This window comes from Ursus maritimus, unplaced genomic scaffold (assembly GCF_017311325.1).
Source record: "Ursus maritimus isolate PB19 unplaced genomic scaffold, ASM1731132v1 scaffold_1, whole genome shotgun sequence".
In the NCBI taxonomy this organism is placed as follows: domain Eukaryota; kingdom Metazoa; phylum Chordata; class Mammalia; order Carnivora; family Ursidae; genus Ursus; species Ursus maritimus.
The window spans coordinates 21,974,183-21,996,294 of record NW_024423343.1 but is presented as its reverse complement, the minus strand read 5'-3'; the positions used below and the strand labels follow the sequence as shown (position 1 = coordinate 21,996,294).

Genomic DNA, 22,112 nt, shown 5'->3' with positions numbered 1-22,112 from the left:
TGTACAGATGAAAAGCCACAAGATGACAAGCTTATCTTTCAGTGAGCAGGCTTAGCTTACCTGCCAATTCTTTTTTAAGAGGCATAACTGACATACATTATATTAGTTTGAGGTACCTGCACAACATGATGATTCAATACACACATACACACACAGAGAAGTGATCACCACTGTGAAGCTAGTTACCGTCCGTCTTTATATACTTTTTTTCTTATGATGAGAATTCTTAAGATTTACTCTCTGGGCGACTTATAAATATGTATTACAATATTATCAACTATAGTCACCATGCTGTATATTACAACCCCATGACATTTATTTTATAACTAGAAGTTTGTACCTCTTCACCCATGTCTTCAACCCTCAAACCCCCTCCCCTCTGGCAACCACCATTTTGTTTTCTGTATCCATGAGTTTTGTTTTGTTTTTAGATTCCATATGGAATAAGTGAATCCATGCAGTATTTGTCTTTCTGACTTATTTCACTTAGCATAATACCCTCAAGATCCATCATGTTATCACAAACTGCAAGATGTCATTCTTTTTTATGACTATATACGGCCATTGATGGGACAGGTTGTTTCCATATCTCGGCTATTGTAAATAATGCTGCAATGAACTTAGGGTTTCCTGTATCTTTTCAAATTTGTGTTTTCATTTTCTTTAGATAAATAGCCAGAAGTGGAATTGCTGTGTCATATAGTAGTTCTATTTTTAATTTTTTGAGGAATCTCCATACTGTTTTCTATAGTGGGTGCTCTAATTTGCATTCCTACCAATGATGCATAAGGGTTGCCTTTTCTCTACACTTGATATTGCTTGTCTTTTGAGGATAGCCATTCTAACAGGTGTGATGGGATATTGCATTGTGGTTTTGATTTGCATTTCCCTGATAATTAGTGATATTGTATGTATCTTTTCATATGCCTGCTGGCCATCTGTAGGTCTTCTTTGGAAAAATGTCTACTTAGATTCTCTGCCTTTTTTTAAATCTTTTTTTGGCTTTTTGCTGTTGAGTTGTAGGAGTTCTTTATATATTTTGGGTGTTAACCCCTTATCAGATATATGACCACTCAGTAGGTTGTCTTTTTACTTTGTTGGTTTCCTTTGCTGTGCAAAAGCTTTGTTTGAGGTAGTCCTGCTTGTTTATTTTTGCTTTCATTGCCTTTGCTTTTAAAGTTAGAGCCAAAAAATCATTGCCAAGGCCCATGTAAAGGAACTTACCACCTGTTTGTTTTTTTGTTTGTTTGGTTTTGGTTTTTTGAGTTTATATTTATAGGTCTTACATTCAAATCTTTAATCCATTTTGAGTTAATTTTTGTATATTAGGTAGTAGTCTAGCTTTATTCTTTTGCATGTGGCGGGCCAGTTTTCCCAATGCCACTTATTAAAGAGTCTGTCATTTCCCCATTGTATATTCTTGGCTTCTCTGCCATAAACTAGTTGACCATACATAGGTGGGTTCATTTCTGGACTCTCTATTCAGTTCCATTGATCTATGTGTCTGTTCTTATGCCAATACCATGTTTTTGATTACTACAGCTTTCTAGTACAGTTTGAAATCAGACAGCATGGATGCCTTCAGCTTTTTCTTTCTCAAGACTGTTTGGGCTATTTGAGGTGATTTACGGCTCTATACAAATGTTAGGATTATTTATTCTATTTCTGTTAAAAATGCTTTTGGAATTTCAATACGGGTGGCATTAGATCTGTAGATTGCTTTGATTAATATGGACATCTTAACAATATTAATTCTTCCAACCCATGAGCACAGAATCTTTCCGTCAATTTCTTGTATCTTCTTCAGTTTCTTCTGTCAAGTGTTTTATAGTTTATGGTGTTCAGGTCTTTTACTTCCTTGATTAAATTTATTCCTACGCATTTTATTATTTTTGATATAATTGTAAATGAGATTATTTTCTTAATTTCTCTACTAGCAAATTGTTAGTATATAGAAACACAAAAGATTCTTGCATACTGATTTTGTACCTGGAAAATTTACTGAATTTATTAGTTCTCACAGTGTTTTGGGGAGGGGGAGTATTTAGGGTTTTCTATATACAAAATCATATCATCTGCAAATAGTTGACAGTTTTACTTCCTTTCCAATTTGGATGTTTTTTCTTTTTCTTGCCTAAATGCTCTGTCTAGGACTTCCAATACTATGCTAAATAAAAGCAGTAAGAGTGGACATCCTTGCCTTGTTGCTGATCTTGAAAGAAAGATTTCTGGCTTTTCACCACTGAGTATGAGGTTAGGTGTGGGCCTGTCATATATGGCCTTTATTATGTAGAGGTACATCCTCTCTACACCCACACTGTTGAGTTTTTATCATAAATAAATGTTGATGTAGCTAAGGGACATTTTAAGGGCCCTGGATTTTTTTTTCTTTTTCCCCTCTAGGGCTAGCAGAAAAGGAAATGATGCCTAATGTCCTTCTTGAATTTTACCCAGCATATTCCCCTGGCCGCAGTATAAAGGGCTGGGACCTGCTGTTGGGGCATGTAGAGTATATTCCCTAATGATGATGATTTCAGCAGGGATGACCTCATCATCACAACTGGGGCTATTTTTCCCCCACAAACCCAAGGGGAGGGCCACCCTTAGCTAAATCCATCCTAGTGACTTCAGTGGAATCCTCTGGGAAGCTCAGGAAGGGGTTGGCTGAGTTATAAGCTATTGTATATTATGCAGACAGGTATGGCTTCTCACTGTCTCCCTCTTCCTCATGTGAAGGAAGCAAAGGAGGCGGCTTAGGCAAGACATCCCGCCTCCAGACTACTCTGCAGGCATAGGTCCCCACCTGAGAAGTATGACACCCCAAATCCTCAGCCTTTTCCTAAACTGAGAAGCAGTGACAGCCAAGGCACAGTCACACTCCTTGCACTTTCCCTATATCTAAGAGAATGCAGGGGGAACACTGCAATAAAAGCTCGCCCCTCCCTCCACAGATTTTAAAGTCCTTTTGTATTCCACGAGAAGTTGTTTTTAGGGGGAACAGGAGGTCAGGAAAGCTGAATTTGAGAAATGCTGTTGTAATGGTTTTTAACACTTTTACTCATCTTGCTGGTGCTATTTTGTAGGATAAGGAACGACGTTGACAGGTTTTGTGGGAATTTTTTGTACACTTTTTTTTAAAAATCACAGACTTCTATTTTTATGTTTTAACATTTTCATAAATAAATTTTTTGTACCTGGAACCATGTAACAAGTATGGGGGAAAACTGTGCCTTGTTTCAACAGTTTTGCTAATTTTTAGGCTGAAAGATGACAGATGCCTAGAGTTTACCTTATGTTGAATTAAAATCACTATTTCTCTTTTAAAATGGGGCGGTGGGCACCTGGGTGGCTCAGTCTGTTAAGTGTCCAACTCTTGATTTCGGCTCAGGTGATGATCTCAGGGTTGTGAGACTGAGCCCCAGGTCCGGCTTCACATTGGGTGTGGAGCCTATTTGAGATTCTGTCTCTTCCTCTCCTTCTCTCTCTGTCCCTCCTCCCCAACCCCGCCAGCTCACATGCATGCACACTCGAATGAATGAATGAATGAATGAATGAATGAATGAATGTTGAATTTTGTCAACCGTTTTTGCATCTATATAGTTTTGATCCTTCATTCTGTTAACGTGGTGCATCACCTTGATTGATTTGTGGATGCTGAATCATCCCTGCATCCCTGGAATAAATCTCACTTGATCATGATGTATGATCCTTCTAATGTACTGAATTCAGTTTGCAAACATTTTGTTAAAACTTTGGGTCTATATTCACCAGAGATACTGGTGTGAAATTTTCCTTTCGTTGCAGTGTTTTGGTATAAGGGTAATGCTAGGCTTCTAAAATGAGTTTGGGAGCATTCCCTTCTCTTCAATTTTTTGGAAGAATTTGAGAAGGATAGGGATTAAATCTTTGAATGTTTGGTAGAATTTAAAAGTGAAACTGTCTGGTCCTGGACATTTGTTTGTTGGGAGGTTGTTTTGTTTTGTTTTGTTTTGTTTTTAAAGATTTTATTTATTTGACAGAGACAGCCAGCGAGAGAGGGAACACAGCAGGGGAGTGGGAGAGGAAGAAGCAGGCTCATGGCAGAGGAGCCTGATGTGGGGCTCGATCCCACAACGCCGGGATCACGCCCTGAGCCGAACGCAGACGCTTAACTGCTGTGCCACCCAGGCGCCCCTGTTGGGAGGTTTTTGATTACAATCTCCTTACAGGTAATTGGTCTATTCAGATTTTGTATTTCTTCATGATTCAGTCTTGGGAGATTGTATGTTTCTAGGAATTTATTTCTTCTAGGTTGCCCAATTTGTTGGTATGTAATTGTTGAAAGTAGTCTTTTAAGATCTTTTGTATTTCTGTGGTATCAGTTGTAACTTCTCTTTCATTTATTTATTTGAACCCTCTCTCTTCTTTTCATGGGTCTAACTAAAGGTTCATTAATTGTGTTTATCTTCTCAAAGAACCAGCTCTTAGTTTCATTGATCTATTCTATTGCCTTTTAAGTCTCTACTTCACTTATTTCCACTTTGATCTTTGTTATTTCCTTCCTTCTACTAACTTGGGGCTTTGTTTGTTCTTTTTTTACTCCCTTTAGATATAAAGTTAGATAATTTCATATTTTTCTCATTGGTTTTGTTTTGTTTTTTGAGGTATGCTTGCATCCTGTGAACTTTCCTCTTTGAACTGCTTTTGTCCAGATTTCATACAAAAAACTTTTGGGTATCCACATCTCATAGATTTTGGTATGTTGTATTTCCATTTTCATTCGTCTCAAGGTATTTTTCTGATTTCTACTTTGATTTCCTCATTAACCCATTGGTTGCTCAGTAGTATGTTGTTTAATCTCCACATATTTGTGATTTTTCCAGTTTTCTTATCACTGATTTCTAGTTTCATACCATTGTGGTCAGAAAAAAATGCTTCATATGATTTTAATCTTAAATTTATTGAGTCTTGTTTTGTGGCCTAACATATGATTGATCCTAGAGAATGTTCCATGTGCACTTGAGAGGAATGAATACTCTGCTGCTTCTGGATGGAATGTTTTGTATGTATCTATTAAGTCCATCTATCTAACACTTAAGGTAAATGTTTCCTTATTGATTTTCTGTCTGCATGATCTATCCATTGATTTAAGTGGGGTATTCAAGTCCCCTACTATTATTGTATTGCTGTCAATTTCTCCCTGTAGGTCTGTTAAAATTTGATTTATTTAGGTGCTCTTATGTTTGAATACACAAATATTTACAAATATCATATCTACTTGTTGGATTGACCCCTTTATCAGTAAGTAATGCCCTTCTTTGTCTTTCACTACAGCCTTTGTTTGAAGTCCACTTTGTCAGGGGGCACCTGGGTGGCTCAGTCGGTTAAGTGTCTGCCTTTGGCACAGGTCATGATCCTGGGGTCCTGGGATCGAGCCCCGCATTGGGCTCCCTGTGCAGTAGGGAATCTGTTTCTCCCTCTCCCTCTGCCCCTGTTCGTGTTCTCTCTTTCAAATAAATAAATAAAATCTTTAAAAATATAAAACAAAACAAAGTCTACTTTGTCTGATATAAGTATAGCTACTCCAGCTTTCTTTTTGTTTCCATTTGCATGGAATATTTTTTTCTATCCCTTCACTTTGCCTTTTTCCTTACATCAGAAGTGAGTCTTTTATAGACAACATATACAGGAGTCTTGTTTTCTGTTTGTGTGTTCTTATCCATTCAGCTACTCTCTTTGGATTGGAGAATTTAGTCCATTTATATTAAAAGTAATTATTGATAGGTATGTACTTATTGCCATTTTGCTCATTGTTTTCTGGCTGTTTCATAATTCCTCTCTTTTCCTTTCTTCTTCTCTTGCTCTCTTCCCTTCTGGTTTCGTTTCTTTAGTGCTATGCTTAGTTTCCTTTCTCATTATCTTTTGTGTATCTGCTATAGGTTTTTGCTTTGTGGTAATCACGAGGCTCATATATAACCGCCTATCTATACAACAATCATTTTAAGTCAGTAGCAACTTAGTTTTTATGAAGGAGCTGCTCAGCTAGTTTTCAGGTCTTTTTCAGGGGGAACTGTCCCATACGTAGCTGTAGACTCACTGTATTCCCAAGAGCAGGTGCGTTCAGAATCTTGCTAGGCTGCCATCTTGGACCACCCCCTCCACATTCCGGATACCTGCCAATTCTTAAGAAACTATTATAGTGTAACAAAGCAAGACACAAAGCAATTATTCTAAATATTTTAATTTGTCCTTTCTTCCTCTGTCCTCAACCATGGTTATAGGAGATTAATAGGTTTTCCACTTGATATTCCACTTCCCAAAATGCCCCAATCTTTTTTTGGATTATACTTGATAGCTCTTTCTTATGCTTTTTAAAAATCCTCATTACTTCCCCTACATCTAGACGACTTCCATTGCGTTTTAGAAGATCTCCTATCAACACTGCCTTTACTTTTAGGTTACAAGATTTATAAATCTCAATAGTTCTACCTAAAGAAAAAACCGCCTGGCCAAGAAACATCAGACTGAAAGACTTGCTGCTAAAAAGATTATCCATGAAGTGCTGATATTTTACATATAAAATACTACAAATAGAATCAGTGGGCTTATCAGGGCAGGTAATGATTCAATCATTCAAAATCATCATTCAAGGGCTCAAATCTCATTCAGAAAAGAAATCGTTTATACATTCTGTTAGTAAGTTGCCCAAGCCCCATGTGACTAACCTGCCTTTTTTTTTTTGTCAAACATTACTCTCGAAGGGCCACATTACATCATTTTAAACAAGAGTACACCCAATTATTTACAAATAGCATAAGTAATCCAAAGCATCCTTTTATTAACTATATGCAAAAGGTATAGTTATATACAGCTATATATAAAAGGTATTCGAAAGAATGAGTATAGATGTTTAAGACATTGGTCCACTGCCTGCACTTTCTCTGGCTGAAAACCACTGAGTAATCTGATGTAACCCTCAACACAACATATGGTAAGTGAAAGTGACTTCCTAGATGGGAGGAAGCTCAAACAAAGTGCCTGCAGATGGGCACAGACAAGAAGGGAGATGCTGATTCACTCTTTGAAACCCCACTCTGAGGGAAAACAACTGCCATCTAAGAATTATTTATCAAAGCAAAGTCACAGGTGATAGGATGAAAACATTTTTCAGCCAAAATACATACAAACTGTATTCTTTCTCATGAAGCTGCTAGAGAATATGCTTAATCACGACACAGGGGTAAAGCAGTAAATAGGGACTCCCCCTGCCCCCAATAGGGAAGAAAAGCAAAGGAGTTTCCTAAGATCTGAAAAAGCAGGAACTCAAAAGATAAAAGCTCTGCAGATTTCATTAGCAAGCAGACCACAATGGAAGAGAAGACAGAAGCCTTTAGGAGGAATGTCTCCAAGAAAAACAAACTAGTCTGTTACCTAGTTTTGTCTCAGACAAAAATAATATTGTGAGACTTTTTTCAAAGATGTCAGAAAGTATCTGAAGATATAGACACAGGTTCAAACCTTTAGACAGAGATTTTAAAACTACTAAAAATTTAAGGAAAACAGGGGCGCCTGGGTGGCACAGCGGTTAAGCGTCTGCCTTCGGCTAAGGGCGTGATCCCGGCGTTATGGGATCGAGCCCCACATCAGGCTCCTCTGCTATGAGCCTGCTTCTTCCTCTCCCACTCCCCCCTGCTTGTGTTCCCTGTCTCGCTGGCTGTCTCTATCTCTGTCGAATAAATAAATAAAATCTTTAAAAAAAAAAAATTTAAGGAAAACAAAAAGGTCTATAAAAAGGAAATACAATCACTACGAAAAAAAAAAAAGAACATGGAAGACCAGAGATATGTCCATACTCATCATTGTGAAAGCCCTGAGAAAAAATTTATCTGCTTGGAATAATTTAGAAAGGAAAGAAGGAATCTTGGAGTGGGGAAAAAAAAAAAAAAAAAAAACCAGCTACCATAACAGGAAATCACAGATATCTAAAATAGGTTAATCAAAAGAACGCAGTACACCCATACTTACATATGTAGGAGGCAAATACCAATGTAAACTACTAAAAGAGTACAAAGCGATTGTTTCTGAACAGAAAGCGATTGTTTCTGAACAGAAACTGAGAAAGAGGTATAGGGGACTGATATCTTTTAGTCTAAATCTCTTAGCACTTTTTCACTTTTTAAACTATGCACACAAATTACTTTACTATAAAATAGAAAATTTCAAAATGTCAACAATTCATTTAAAAAACATTTTTTACATTAAAAAAAGAAAACCTTCCTTCTAATGACTACATCTGAATTCATAGAAAACGAGCATGAATACTAAAATGATGCATTTTTTGAAAAAGGTAGATGAGATAAATCTGGATAGCTTTAACTACTGTTTAAATTATCTCGAGATTAAACTTGCTAACTTAGCAAATTAAACACTGATAGCAAAAACTCATTTCCTATTCATGGCTTCAGCAAGCCGCATTTCCTATTTCTGACTTGTCTTCCTAATTAAAAGAAAAAATTTAAAAAAAATAAAACTCTCTAATAAAATATTGATAAAATATCATTCTCTTCTGCAAAAGACAAGAAGTATCACTCAAGGGGAATCAAAAAATGCTTAGTGAATATCATGGTGAATATTAAGTCATCTGATCCTAAGAAGGAGTCCTAAGTATCCTTCCAAAAAATACTTATGTCCAGAGCAAACACTGTTGCTTCTTCTGCCAAGCAGGCAAGGTAGACTTCTAGAAGTATGTCCTGACATGGAAAAGCCCATTAGCGTGCAGCTCGCCACCAACACATCCCTTCTGCACAGGTCACAGGGGTGTGCCTCACCAAGAACACTGCCTGTGCAAGTTTCACCTTCTACTTTACTTCTTCACTTGTTTGGCTCCCCTGGTAGAGAGCAAGCCCCTCGAGGGCTGTAGCCATGTCTTATTCACCTTAGTTGTTCCAAGTAAGCAACACAGCCTGATATCCAGTAGTTTCCCATAAAAATCCAACGAATCAATGTACAAATTTGTGAATGAATACACCAGTCTAGACTCTTTTTCAACCTCTTTTGAAAACGTAAAACCAGATACATTTTTAAAAAGACAAAACTCATCTGTGTAACTGCTAGTGAATCTTTGCATAGCACTTTCAAAAGAGGATACTTACTGGAAGTCCACTGCCTGCTCTTTGAGCTTCTGTCACGTATCTGCAAAAGAAAGGCCAATAGGCAAAAAAATCTTTAGATCTCGTTTACTTTTCAGAATGTAATAATTCCCTTTTAAAATAAACATCGCACTTGCTAATTGTTACTTCTACTGCCCAGAAAAATAATCTGAACTTACTACCAGGTATCAGAACTTTCGTGCTCACTGGATAAGGAAATGATGATTACAACGGGAATGGTGATGTTACGGCCCATGCATCACCATGGTCTACCTCAAATTCCACATGCCTCAGCTTCAAAAATGTAGGTCTTGGGGAATCAGACACATTACATACGTAATATATGTGAAATACAATTTCACAAGGAAATTTCCAACACTAAAGCAGTGCCAAGCAATGCCTTGCAACTGTGTTAAGTGCAGGCATAAAAATCACCTGGAAAGCTTTTTTAAATATATTTCTCCTTCCTACACTCTCCCTGTCTTGGAGGTTTTGCTTTTTGTTATTTTTGTTTTTGCTGTTGTTGTTTGGCCCCTTTAACTCCCAAGTAGGAGGACATGGCCTGCCAGCTGAGAATCATTTCCGAACTGAGCCACAGTTATTGACTAGAATATGTCCTATACTCCAGGCAGGCTGGGGGGACAGCAACAAATCTATAAAGATCACTTAAGTTTTTAAGATGTGGTTCAGTTTGGTGATGGTGAATACATTCTAGCTGATAAAACAACTCCACCAATTGGTGTGGTTGCCTGAGACAAAAGTCGAAAAAAATTTTAAGTCCCTTTTTGGTCTCAGAAACAGATGCAGGAATTAGGAATGTCTGCTGAGGTAGAAGTAGAGGCTACAGCACATTTGGGATGCCCCTTCTAGATGGCATAGGCCAGCCTAATAAGTTCATTCAAGTAAAAGATCAGAGGCTCCTGTAATAGCAAACACTTTGATTTACTTAAAGAAGTAATGTAGCTTGGGAGGCAGTATGGCAGGAAGAAAGGAACACACGTGCTTCATCTGGGCCCTGCCAACGAGATGTGTGATCTAGAGTTCTCTGGGCCTGTTTCCTCATCTTAACACAGGCAAGCTGATCTCTGAGGCCTCTACCAGAAGGCCTAAGATTCTTTTTTTTTCCCCTTTCCTTTTCTGGTTAGTTTCTAACCCATAAGAGCTAGAGTGTTTGAACCTTACAAGCAAAGTCTCATCAATTCATGAAAATCATAGCAATCAATTAAGGCTCATTTTCTAATTTTTGTATTTTAAGCATAACTAGAGGTCTTAATTTAAATGTGTAGGGCATGCACTGCATTTTGCAGAGATGGTAATGACAAACGGTGACTTAGTTTGACACTTTAAAGAAAACCTCCTTCCCACAGGACCAAAATTTATCATAACAATATTTATACAGATTTATCTATGACTGAAACAATCCAAACACAAAATAGCAGGGATTTAGTTTTTAAATTATCACACATCTTGTTGATAGGCTACCATACAAGTATTGGAAATTATGTACAAGAATATTTAATTACATGGGAAAATATGGGAAGTAAAAGTATATTCGGGGTTTAATCCCTTAATTATAAAAGCTACATGTGTGTGTGCTTGAAGAGAAAAAAAAAAGAATGTTTTTCTGGGTTGTAGATCAGCTCTGTATGTCCAAAGCCCAAGGAAATGAATAAAGGGGTGTGTATCTCAAGTGTGGAGGCCTAAGCAGTCCTGGGATCCAAAATAAATGTATGCATGGGAATGAAGGCTAAACAAAATGTTAGCTGAATGGATAGGACAGGCCACACAAATGGAGACAATTCACTCAGAGATGGGGAGAGAAATCAGAGGTAAGAAATTAGTCAGACAGGCTGGGTCCTAGTTGTTGTTAAGACTAAACCCATCAGTAGAAGAGAAATAATAAAGATTAGAGCAGAAATCAAAGAAACAGAAATGAGAAGAACAGAACAGATCAAGGAAACTAGGAGCTGGTTCTTTGAAAGAATTAACAAGATGGATAACCCCCTGGCCAGACTTATCAAAAAGAAAAGAGAAAGGACCCAAATAAAATCATGAATGAAAGAGGAGAAATCACAACCAACACCAAAGAAATACAAACAATTATAAGAACATATTATGAGCACTACATGCAAACAAATTAGGCAATCTGAAGAAATGGATGCATTCCTAGAGATGTATAAACTACCAAAACTGAAACAGGAAGAAAGAGAAAACCTGAAAGACCCATAACCAGCAAGGAAATTATAGCAGAAATCAAAAATCTCCCAACAAGAGCCCAGGGCCGGATGGCTTCCCAGGGGAATTCTACCAAACATTTAAAGAAGAATTAATACCTATTCTTCTGAAGCTTTATCAAAAAATTGAAATGGAAGGAAAACTTCCCAACTTTTTCTATGGGAGAAGATATTTGCAAATATCGTATCACATAAAGGGCTAGTATCCAAAATTTATAAAGAACTTATCAAACTCAACATCCAAAGAAAGAAAATGCTCAACATCACTCAGCATCAGGGAAATACAAATCAAAACCACAGTGAGATACCATCTCACACCAGTCAGAACGGCTAAAATTAACAAGTCAGGAAATGACATGTTGGCGAGGATGGGGAGAAAGGGGAACCCTCCTACACTGTTGGTGGGAATGCAAACTGGTGCAGCCACTCTGGAAAACAGTATGGAGGTTCCTCAAAAAGTTGAAAATAGTGCTACCCTACAAGCCAGCAACTGCACTACTGGGTATTTACTACTTCGGATACAAATATAGTGATCCGAAGGGGCACCTGCACCCCAATGCTTATAGCAGCAATGTCCACAATTAGCCAAACTATGGAAAGAGCCCAGATGTCTATTGACAGGTAAAAGAAGATGCAGTGTGTGTGTGTGTGTGTGTGTGCGCGCGTGTGTGTGTATAAAATGGAATATTACACAGCCATCAAAAAAATATGAAATCTTGCCATTTGCAATGACGTAGAGGGAACTAGAGTGTATTACACTAAGCGAAATAAGACAGAGAAAGGCAATTATCACATGATCTCACTGATATGTGGATTTAAGAAACAAAACAGAAGATCATAGCAGGAGAGAGGAAAAAAAACAAGACAAAACCAGAGAGGGAGACAAACCACAAGAGACTCTTAATCATAGGAAACAAACTGAGGGTTGCTGGAGAGGAGGGAGGTGGAGGGATGAGTTAACTGGGTGATGGACCTTTAGGAGGGGATGTGATGTAATGAGCACTGGGTATTGTATGAGGCTGGTGAATCAGACCTGTACCTCTAAAACCAGTAATACATTATAGGTTAAATGAATTTTTTAAAAAAAAAAAAAAAAAAAAAAAAAAAAAACTAAGCCAACAAAGTAAAGACAGGACAGCCCGTAGCTGAGCAGGGGTTGGGGACAACAGCCAGGACGATTCAGGACAGAAATGAGCTCACTACCACAAGTCACCTTTTAATGAGCTGCTTTTAGAGAGGTCTCTGATCCATATTGCTCACCAAGGTTTTGGAAGATAATCCTGTAAATGCCCAAACGAGGCTGTCAAAGCTTTTGTCCATCTTTATGCCCATGTTAGATGAAGAGTATTTCGACTCCCACTTTATAACTGCAGACACAGGTTAGCAAAACTAGTAGAGATGATAAACCCAGGTCCAACTGATCCAAAGCCTGCACAGAAGTCATGCCCCAGCCCCACCCCCATATCTATAATCCAATCTCCAAGCCTGACAGTAGACTTACTGACCTTCTGGAAGTGACCTACACAGGCCCACAGGAGCACTGGAGCCAAAGTCCTCTTCGGGTCTGGGGAGTTAGTCTTCAACCTTTTAAGCCAAGTCAGGGTCCAAAAGGTCTACTGCCTTCAACTTCCCCCACATTGCTCTTCTAGTAACAAAATGGTGTAGTATGCCTTAGAAAGCTACATAATCAACAGTCCTTAATTCATAAGATAGTATGTATTAGTTACATACATAATCGTATTAATTGACTGAAAAAAATTAGAACTGCTTAGTTTTCAATTATTAGGTGATCATACATTAAGTCCACAATTTGTAGTTCCAACAAAATAGTGGCTTACAGTTATTAAAATAAGCACAATTTCCTGCCATTTTGTGTTCTGGTTAGAGAACAGAATACACATTTGTGGCTGTGGTAAGGTCCACGAACCTTCAGATCACAACGGACTCTTTTTCTGCCCCAACCCAAGGAGGTAATTACAGCTAATGTGTAATGTGACTGCCCCTCCCTGCATCTTATTCCCACAAAAACATCAAACCTCCCAAAAGATAATCTTCACCTATACAGAGGTCACTTAACCACCAAATTCACAAAACAGGCTCAGAAGAAATCAAGACAGGTAGAATAAATGGTAAATCTTTTCTACAAAAATCTAAGTATCTGCTAGGTGAATCACCAAAATCCTCACACATTGCTTACTTATCCTCATTTCACTCATAATTCTAATATGGTTCCTGCCTGGTTTTCATTCCTTAGCAAGTCAAAAGAAAAATAATTGGATAGGGTAAAATATAAATGGAGATAGGTAAGTAGGGGGGTGCCTAGGTGGCTCAGTCAGTTAAGCGCCTGCCTTTGGCTCAGGTCATGATTTCAGGGTCCTGGGATCGAGCCCCACATCAGGCTTTCTGCTCAGCGGGGAGTCTGCTTCTCCCTCTCCCTCTGCTGCTTCCCCTGCTCATGCTCTCTCTCTCTCTCAAATAAATAAATAAAATCTTTAAAAAAAAATTCCTTTTTAAAAGGAAATAGAAAAGTAGCCACAAAGTAGTGGCTTCCAAGGGAAGAAGCTGCAAAATGCAGGCAGAAGCAGAAAGCAGCCGCGCGTGATACTGCGGACAAGCTGCCGATCCTCTGGCTTTAATGGAACCATGAAGGAATCACTGTGTGAGCACTGACCCTCTTAATGATGATTCCAAACTATCAAGGTTACACCGTATTTTAACAGACAGAGGTATTTAAGGTAATAAGGTATCTAATACAGTTTAGAAATATTTCTATCCAAAATTAACCACAATGTGTTAAGTGTTCCAAAAGATCAGCTTTTGTTAGCTCAAAGGTTTCCTCCCAGGATTTACTGAGTCTTACTCTTCAACAGCCCAGAATAAGTAAACTACTTCTATAGGAAGATACAGAAATACAGAAACACAAATAACTTTAATGATTTATAGTCAAGAAAAAGGAAGCATGACTCTGTGATTAAAAAATGAAAACAGTTACAAGTGTATCTACACAGAAATTACAAAGTTCAAGAGCTTAACATCAACCAACTGCCGTCAAAATAAATATTTAAAGGAACCAAAAATAAAATCGCTTAACAGTGGGGAACAAAATATGACAAAGAGGGAGGGGGGATAAACCAAGAAAATGAATGAAGTTGAGTGGGCAGCAACCTCCGAAGTTGTTTTACAAACAGGGATTCAAATCAGAGGAACAGACACAAACCTGTCTAGGAATGTGACCGATGAGGCAATAGAAAGTGACCACAAGTCAGTTATAAATCAAAAATGACAACCAAAATCCCAGAGAGTCCTAAATTATTTAATCCAGACATTATCTAACCCCTCAGATTTGCTTGGTGCTATGGTGTTCATCATTCTCCATTAGAATGAAATGTGGGACAAACACATTACTGGTCGGAGAGGGCTGCAGAACTAATGCATCTGTGAAGGTCAGGGTTCGCAGGTTATCACTGCGTTTACACAATGTGTTTTTTGATACGGAAGTGACATGTCAAGGAAGGAATTACATTAAGATTCATTTTGAAATAATCAGCAGAATCTCAAACTTACAAATAAATTAATCTTACTATGTTCATTCACTTCAGACTCCCAGTATTCTCATCCAGTGCTTAACAAATCTCCACCCCATGAGGGACCAAACCTGGCAGGTCCCACAGTGTCTCCCTTCCCATGTCTTTCATATTAGGAGTATATTCAGTTTCTAGGAAGACTTATTAAAGAATTCTTCTTACAAATATTTTAAAATGATCTAATCTACCTTGTCGATTCATTCACAAACAGGAACACTCCCATCAGAGTAACCTCCCCAGGACTCCCAGGCTCAGGAGTCCTGTGTCCGACTCTGCAGCCTTGACTGTCGTGGTATGAGGAGTGAGCCCTTTCCACTCCTGCCTTTATAGACTTATTGTGATGGCCTTTTGTACCACCTGCACAAAATCTGTTCTAATCAGATAATCCCCAACTTCTGCCTCCACAGCCATCTAAAAATGGAATATTAAAAACTTGGCAAAAGAAGACCTTCAAAAACAATTATTTTAGCAATATGTAGCGAGGTCTACCGAAAAAAGGACTGGCCTCTAATTCAACCAACATCTGATTGACAACTTACTAATCTGGTGAGACCTTCTAAGGAATATTGATACTAAAATGTGTTAGAGAAAACGCTCTACGTATACATGCATATACTGCAGATAAACACGGTCACAAACTGATGGTTAACAATAAGCAAGTATATACAATAAAAATATGTACCATAAGTCCAATGCTGATTTTCACCACCAAAGAATAATGCTATGGTTTAAATCATGATTTCTTGATGAATACCTAAGATAAAAGAAGGGATAAAAACGAAGCAACCAGCTTTGCGCACTGGCAGTATCGTAGCCAATGAGTTTATCCGAGGTGCGATTATTGCTAATTGAAAAAACGAAGGAACTGACATTCACGTAAATTGTAAGAAACTAAATGCAACGTAAGATGAAGACAACTGTAGACAGAAGAATTTAACACCCCTGGTGGTACACTCAGACCAGGTACTCTATGACACTAAAGCCAGACTCACTTATTTGACAATATTCTGTTTACCAAGGATGGGAAGTACTTCTGCTGGTGCCCAGTGTGCATTGTCTTCATCAAAGAACATTAAAAGGCTGAGACAGAAACAACACGGCTTGTATATTTAGCCAATGGTTCTAGTACTCTCTCATTGATCTTTGGTAGCTGATAAATGAATAAAAAGACATGATGAATCCAAATATACACCAGTTTAAAAAGAAAAATCCTTCAAAGAATTTCAGCATCTAAATGGTAAACACAGAATGAATTCCAACTCTGGCATAAGTTTTGTTTTGTTTTGTTTTGAATTCAAGGAAAAAATATGTATGAACGAGTATACCTAGTCATAAAAATGTGAATGATCAAAACAGTGCAATGGCTGGGTTCTCACACCATGTGAGTTCAATCTGAAACGTTCATCTGTTGCAATATTCAGCTGTCAAGAGGGAGCAACTCAAAGGACATCACACAATCGATAAACCAGCTGGAAGGAGCCATCCAGACTTTGCCCTGCCGAACCCTCTCTGAGCGATGATTAGACAAATCTTCGTAGATGATATACTGTGTGCAGAAGCGCTGATCGGAATCGGGTCTTGCGTGGTACGCGACCGTATTGATGGTCTGAGTCACGTCACTGTCTGGCTTGGGCTTTCTACTGAGGACCTGGCCCCCAGCTGCAGCAACAAGCTTAATAAGGTTGTCCTTTGGATGGTGTTTGAAGGTGCCCCCAAAATAGAAGTAGCACCCATCAAACAGCTTTGGCAACTGAAATAACAAGAAAAGGCTCGTTAAAAGCAGATCAAAATATTTAAAAACACTGCATATGAATGAGGAATATAAAGATAAATAGTCATGAGCTGTTAAGAAGCTGCTTAAATGAAGTGCTGGGCTAAGCTGTATTTCAAGTACATTATTTGGGTCAAGAAAAGTACTTATGTATTTATAGGTTTCCTAGTTATAATTTTTCTCCTAAAACTCAGTCACCATCTCAGGAACTTCACTCTCCTCAGATTTTAAGTGTTAGGTGTGCTGTGTGTGTTATGTTTCTGATATACTGCACATTTTAAAAAGCAAACAGAAATCAAACTTCCTTTATCAGATGCTATTCACATTTGGTGGGACATGAAGCCCCACGAACTCCTAGGGTATCTGAAATGTGGTTCAGGGATACCTGGCTACACTTAGTAAGATTGTATGAGGAACACCGTTTCTGTGGATCCTTACTCAGGTCCCTGTATGCGACCAACCTCCGGTCTCGAGGATAGCCCTGGTGGGAGTGTGGCCTCCAGGGTTCAAGATACATATTCCTTGCGGTACAATACATTATGAAGCCAGGGCTAGGTATCCAATTAGCTATGAAACACACCGCTTTGTGCTCTATGAAAAAAAAAGTTCCACAATTGCCTTCTATGAAAATTTTTCTTCATCATTTCTAATATATATGTACACACAGGATGATGGAATATTAGCCATTAAAACTGCAATATGTGGCAATAAAGACATATGGGAACTAAATCCGAGCAGCAGCCATAAGTCTTCTTTCAAGTTACTCTTGTATCTGAGACTTACCGCAGATTCTGAAAGGTTTATGGGAATGTTCAAGATGCCAACAATCCATTAACAGTATGAAATCATCACCTTCTGGATTTTACTGCTCATTGTGATCATCTCTCAGAATCAAGTGCTTGAAACAAGCACAATTAAAATTTTAATCAGTCACCTGTACTTGTTGAAAGGGCAAGAGAAGTTTTTCCTGATGGTGATACTATTAAGTTATAATAAGACCAATGAAAGCAGTATCAAAAGACAAATACCAGCTGTTCCTTGTTGAGCCTGCTTCGCTGTGGTCCTTCAGGAATCTCGTACTTTTCCTCCTGTTCACATGCTTTTCTCTGTAGACATGCTTTCACCCCTAACAAAAAACAAGGGTAAAATGAGTACTTGTTTCTCACTGAAACAAGTAATTTACCTAGGTGGTTTTTCTTCTCCATGGTTGTTTTAACTATTGTTCTGAAACAGAAATAGAAACCTTACTCATGTTAAAACAAAATGTAATAAAAATGGTTTTCCATATAAAGAACACGTAAGAAATCGTTCCTTCAGAGAACTGAGCACTGAAGTGTACTGAATACGAATTTTAGTTTCTTTTCTGAAAAACCTAAATCAATATGCTATTTCACATGCAATTACAAAAATCTAAATTTTTATTTGTAGCAATTACCAAAAGGAAGGTGGATAAAAAGTCCGTCATTTAGTTCAGCCCACAGGGCTGATCTCCTGCACTGCTCGTTTCCACAGTCCTGTGTCTAACCTCCTGTGAGACTCTGACGTAGGAAAGGTGCTTCCGCCCACAGTACCTAGCTCAGATGGCCACCCAGCAGAGGCACGACAGCACCTGTTGAACAGTAAGCAGACCTGGGGACATGTCTGCAATCTGACAGGTACACAACTGAAGTCTCTAGTCTAGAGATGACGAATATTTCAAATGCTTTAGAGATGCTTCAATAGACACGTTCCAAGATACTGCTTAATATAGAAAAGTCAGAAGATCTGAACAACTGAATCCTCCATCTCTCCAAAAGCAGAGCTTGGTCAAGGGATTGAATTTTTTCTTAACTTGGGACTGTTAATGCATATACAAATTCAACGTTCAACCTTGGGATGGCTATAATTCCCTATCGTGTGATTCTTAATTTTGCTTATGTTTTGGTGTCCCTTTCCTCCAATGTTTTTAATTCAAAAATCCTATTTAGCCAAGTTTGTTATGCTGAATTTCTGAATCTTACTATTCTCACCAACTTATCATAAATACAATTGTTCTATAAAAACTGTTGGGTTTCTACATGTAACAAAAACTGCATTTTAAAAATATAATTTTTAGTAATTGCCCACTGAATAAAAAACAGTCTAATGGAGCTAATATTAAAATATGTGTTATATATGGAAAATGAGTCTCAATATTTTTGAGTAGGTCAAAGTATCATACATACCAGAAACAATGCCTGTGTGCTTACATTGCATCATACACTGTATCTAATATTAAAAACCAACCTAAAAAACATTAGCAATCTAGCTCAATCATGGACTTACCTTAAACTCATTATTTTACATGTAAATTATTATTTTTACTCTATCACTTAAGCATGTAGTCCCCTTCCTAAATCTCCTTTCCTGATGACACTTGTAGAGCATTCATACCAGTATCTTTAGATGAATGAACAGGACAGCATATAAAGCCAAGGACCGAATACTCCTATGGTAACTACTGTAACAAGAAGAGCAAATGTCTTCATTACAGAAATACAGAAATGGGCTGTGCTTATGCTTGCTGCATATCCATTTTACAAATTCATTTGGTTGATTATATTTAAACTGTCAAAAAAGCATATTACGATGTATCTATTGACTGAGCCACCCAGGCGCTCCCAAATAATCCCCTTTTTAGAGCCGTGATTAAAGACTAAACTTTTTTTTTTTCAAACATCCAAAATTTTTTCTTAATAAAATAATCAAAAAAACTCATACTTGGTGTTCTTTAGTCATATATTTAAAGTTTAAATAAGTATGGAAGAATTTCTGTTTTGACTGGTAGGACAATCACACCACATCAGACTGCACTTGCTAGGTCTACAGAACTGGTATAAAAGATCTGGTGTATCTGACTGCAGCAACATACACACACACACAGGTGCTAATTTCCCTGATTAAGACTGAAGCCCTTACGTATCCAATTAATCTTCGGAAAGTTGAAAAAGAAAATGAACTTTCTAATTGTCATGAGAACTTGAGAAGCTGAATTTCTTCCTACAGCCTTGGATTTCATTTAAAAGATACACATTGGGTTTTTTTGTTTGTTTTTTGTTTTTCGGTGGGGGGGGGGGAGCAGAAGGAGGGACAGAAAAAGAGAGCCAGAGAGAGAGAATCTCAAGCAGCCTCCACACTGGGCACAAAGCCTGCGGCATGAGCCGGGGCTCAACAGAAATCAACAGTCAGATGTTTAACAGACTGGAGACGTCCAGGTGCCCCAGACACACATTGTTTTTTAATACATCACAAACAGGTCTCTGCCTATCAATCCACCAATGTTTTCTCTTGACTGTCCTTCGCCTGTATGCATTCACATATTTACATGTTTTTTTGTTTTTGTTTTTAAGATTTTATTTATTTATCTGACAGAGATAGAGAGGGAACACAGGCAGGGGGAGTGCGAGAGGAAGAAGCAGGCTCATGGCAGAGGAGCCTGATGTGGGGCTCGATCCCATAACGCCGGGATCACGCCCTGAGCCGAAGGCAGACGCTTAACGACCGCGCCACCCAGGCGCCCCACACACATTTATATGTTAAAAGTAAATATATAATTGTTTTATGCTTTTTAAAAATTTCAACAATCCTGTTTTTTATAATACTTTTAGTCTTAATATTTGTCACATAAAAATATGAGTTTTTTCAGAGACTATATTTAAACTTTTCTTAATTATTTCCGATTTAAGGTTATTCCCCCTATGTCCTACTACTGGAAATAACAATGAAAGTAACTCTTTTCTTTCTTCTGTATTTCTTGCTTAGGACAAATCCTCAGAAGTGGGACTATTAGATCAAAAGATGTTATTTTTTTTTAAATAATTCTTACAGAATCTTTGAAGGATTTCAGTAAACATGAAGTTGCCTATCAATTTTAGTTGATAGAAATGCTTTGGTATATATTTTTTTAAATTAGCAAAGTTAAAATAGAACTGAATAGACTCTATTCTATTTTACTGAATAGAATAAATTCGAAGAAACGAATTTTAATAGAAAAGTGTAAGTCTGTTAACCTGATTGTGAGGTTATTTATAATATGATGGTATAATGATTGTCTTTTAGATTCCATCTTCCTCAACTAAAACAGAAACAAAAAAACACCCTACTTGGTGCTTCCTCACCTCACAGACACCAGTCCAGTGTAAAATGTCTGGCACATTCCCATGGCAATGACCTCAGGTGCTAAGGACTTTCAAAACTTCTCCAGCAGCTAAACTTAGAGGAGAATGGGGAAGAGGGAGAGATTATTAAAGAAAAGATGACAGCCATCTGCTCTCCTCTTCACATTGAGATGAGAAGTGAAGAGGCAGAATTAATTCTTTTTAAAAAAGGTCAGGCTAGAGGAAATTTTGAAAGCAGTGTACTAAAAGGATAGGTCAATGAAAGATATTTCCTCTTTTTGAAGGCGAGTTTACATCTTTAGGATGTAGCTCCACCATATTCACAGTGTAGAAAGTGAATAAAAATCACTTATTTATGCATCTTCTGTTTTTTCATTCTAGTCATGTCTTCAATTATCCAAATTCACCCTTGTACGATGATGGTTCTAAGTTGCATGTGAGGAATTAGCACCAGAACCAGGACTTAAGCAGGAGCTCAGCCATAAATTTAATCTTAAAGGAATCTTCCTATCTGTATCTCCCGTTTCTGTAAAATAGCTATAAAATAAATATGATGAACAAATGGCTGGCACAACAGTACAACTAAGCCTATTCTCAGAATCTCCACTGTGACGCTGTAATCTACTCTACATATATAATGTGGGAAAATAAGAGGTGGTCACCAATTAAGACAAACGTGGTTAAACAGAAAATTTCCAATAGCTAAATTTAGACAGTTATAATTCTTTTTTGTTAATTTGTTTAAATTCGTTTAATTTGTTATATTATTTTGGTAATTATCTACAGAGAAAAGTTTAGATAGAATGTCTTCTTGAATCTACTTGGTTTATGGAAAATCCCATGAAAAGATAATATTGAAGTTTCCATATAGTTAAACAAGTAAAGATTTTGTCTACCAGCAAACCAATGGGTATCTTCAACCACACGACCCACTTTTAATAAGTCATAAATCTTTACAATTAATTTTGAAAGCTTTGTTCCATGTCATGTTTCTTCAATATACATGCTTGTTTCAGAGAGTTTTGAATAGATTTGAACATTTTAAAAAATAAAAATGACGTGTCTGACACAAAAAACAATGTAGTGAGAAATATGTACTCAGACAGAAGGTATTTGCAGTTTCTTGCCTTCTCTTGATAAACCCAGGGACTATTTACAGTAATTATCCCAAACCCTGACCCTATTTCTCTTTGGACTCTTTGTTAGAAAGTACAAGAATATGAACTTCAGTAAGAGACTCCATGCAACGAGGGCACTGG

General features: G+C 37.6%; 1 protein-coding gene and 1 non-coding gene across 3 annotated transcripts in view; one reads left to right on the top strand and one right to left on the bottom strand.

Annotated features, from left to right (window-relative positions):
• Positions 1-14,272: 14,272 nt before the first annotated feature.
• The window catches only part of BARD1 (BRCA1 associated RING domain 1), a 76,228-nt gene continuing 68,388 nt past the window's right edge, over positions 14,273-22,112 (bottom strand). For both annotated transcript variants that reach the window (XM_040641081.1, XM_040641088.1), the window contains exons 10-11: positions 17,746-17,843; positions 14,273-16,696 (exon numbers count right to left, since the gene is read on the bottom strand). In XM_040641081.1, coding sequence (XP_040497015.1) covers positions 16,364-16,696; positions 17,746-17,843 — 431 coding nt within the window. In that variant the 3' untranslated portion in view covers positions 14,273-16,363. The remainder of the gene's footprint in view (positions 16,697-17,745; positions 17,844-22,112) is intronic.
• On the top strand, positions 15,735-15,874 carry LOC121099988. The gene has a single exon (XR_005831713.1). It is a non-coding gene; the product is annotated as a U4 spliceosomal RNA (small nuclear RNA).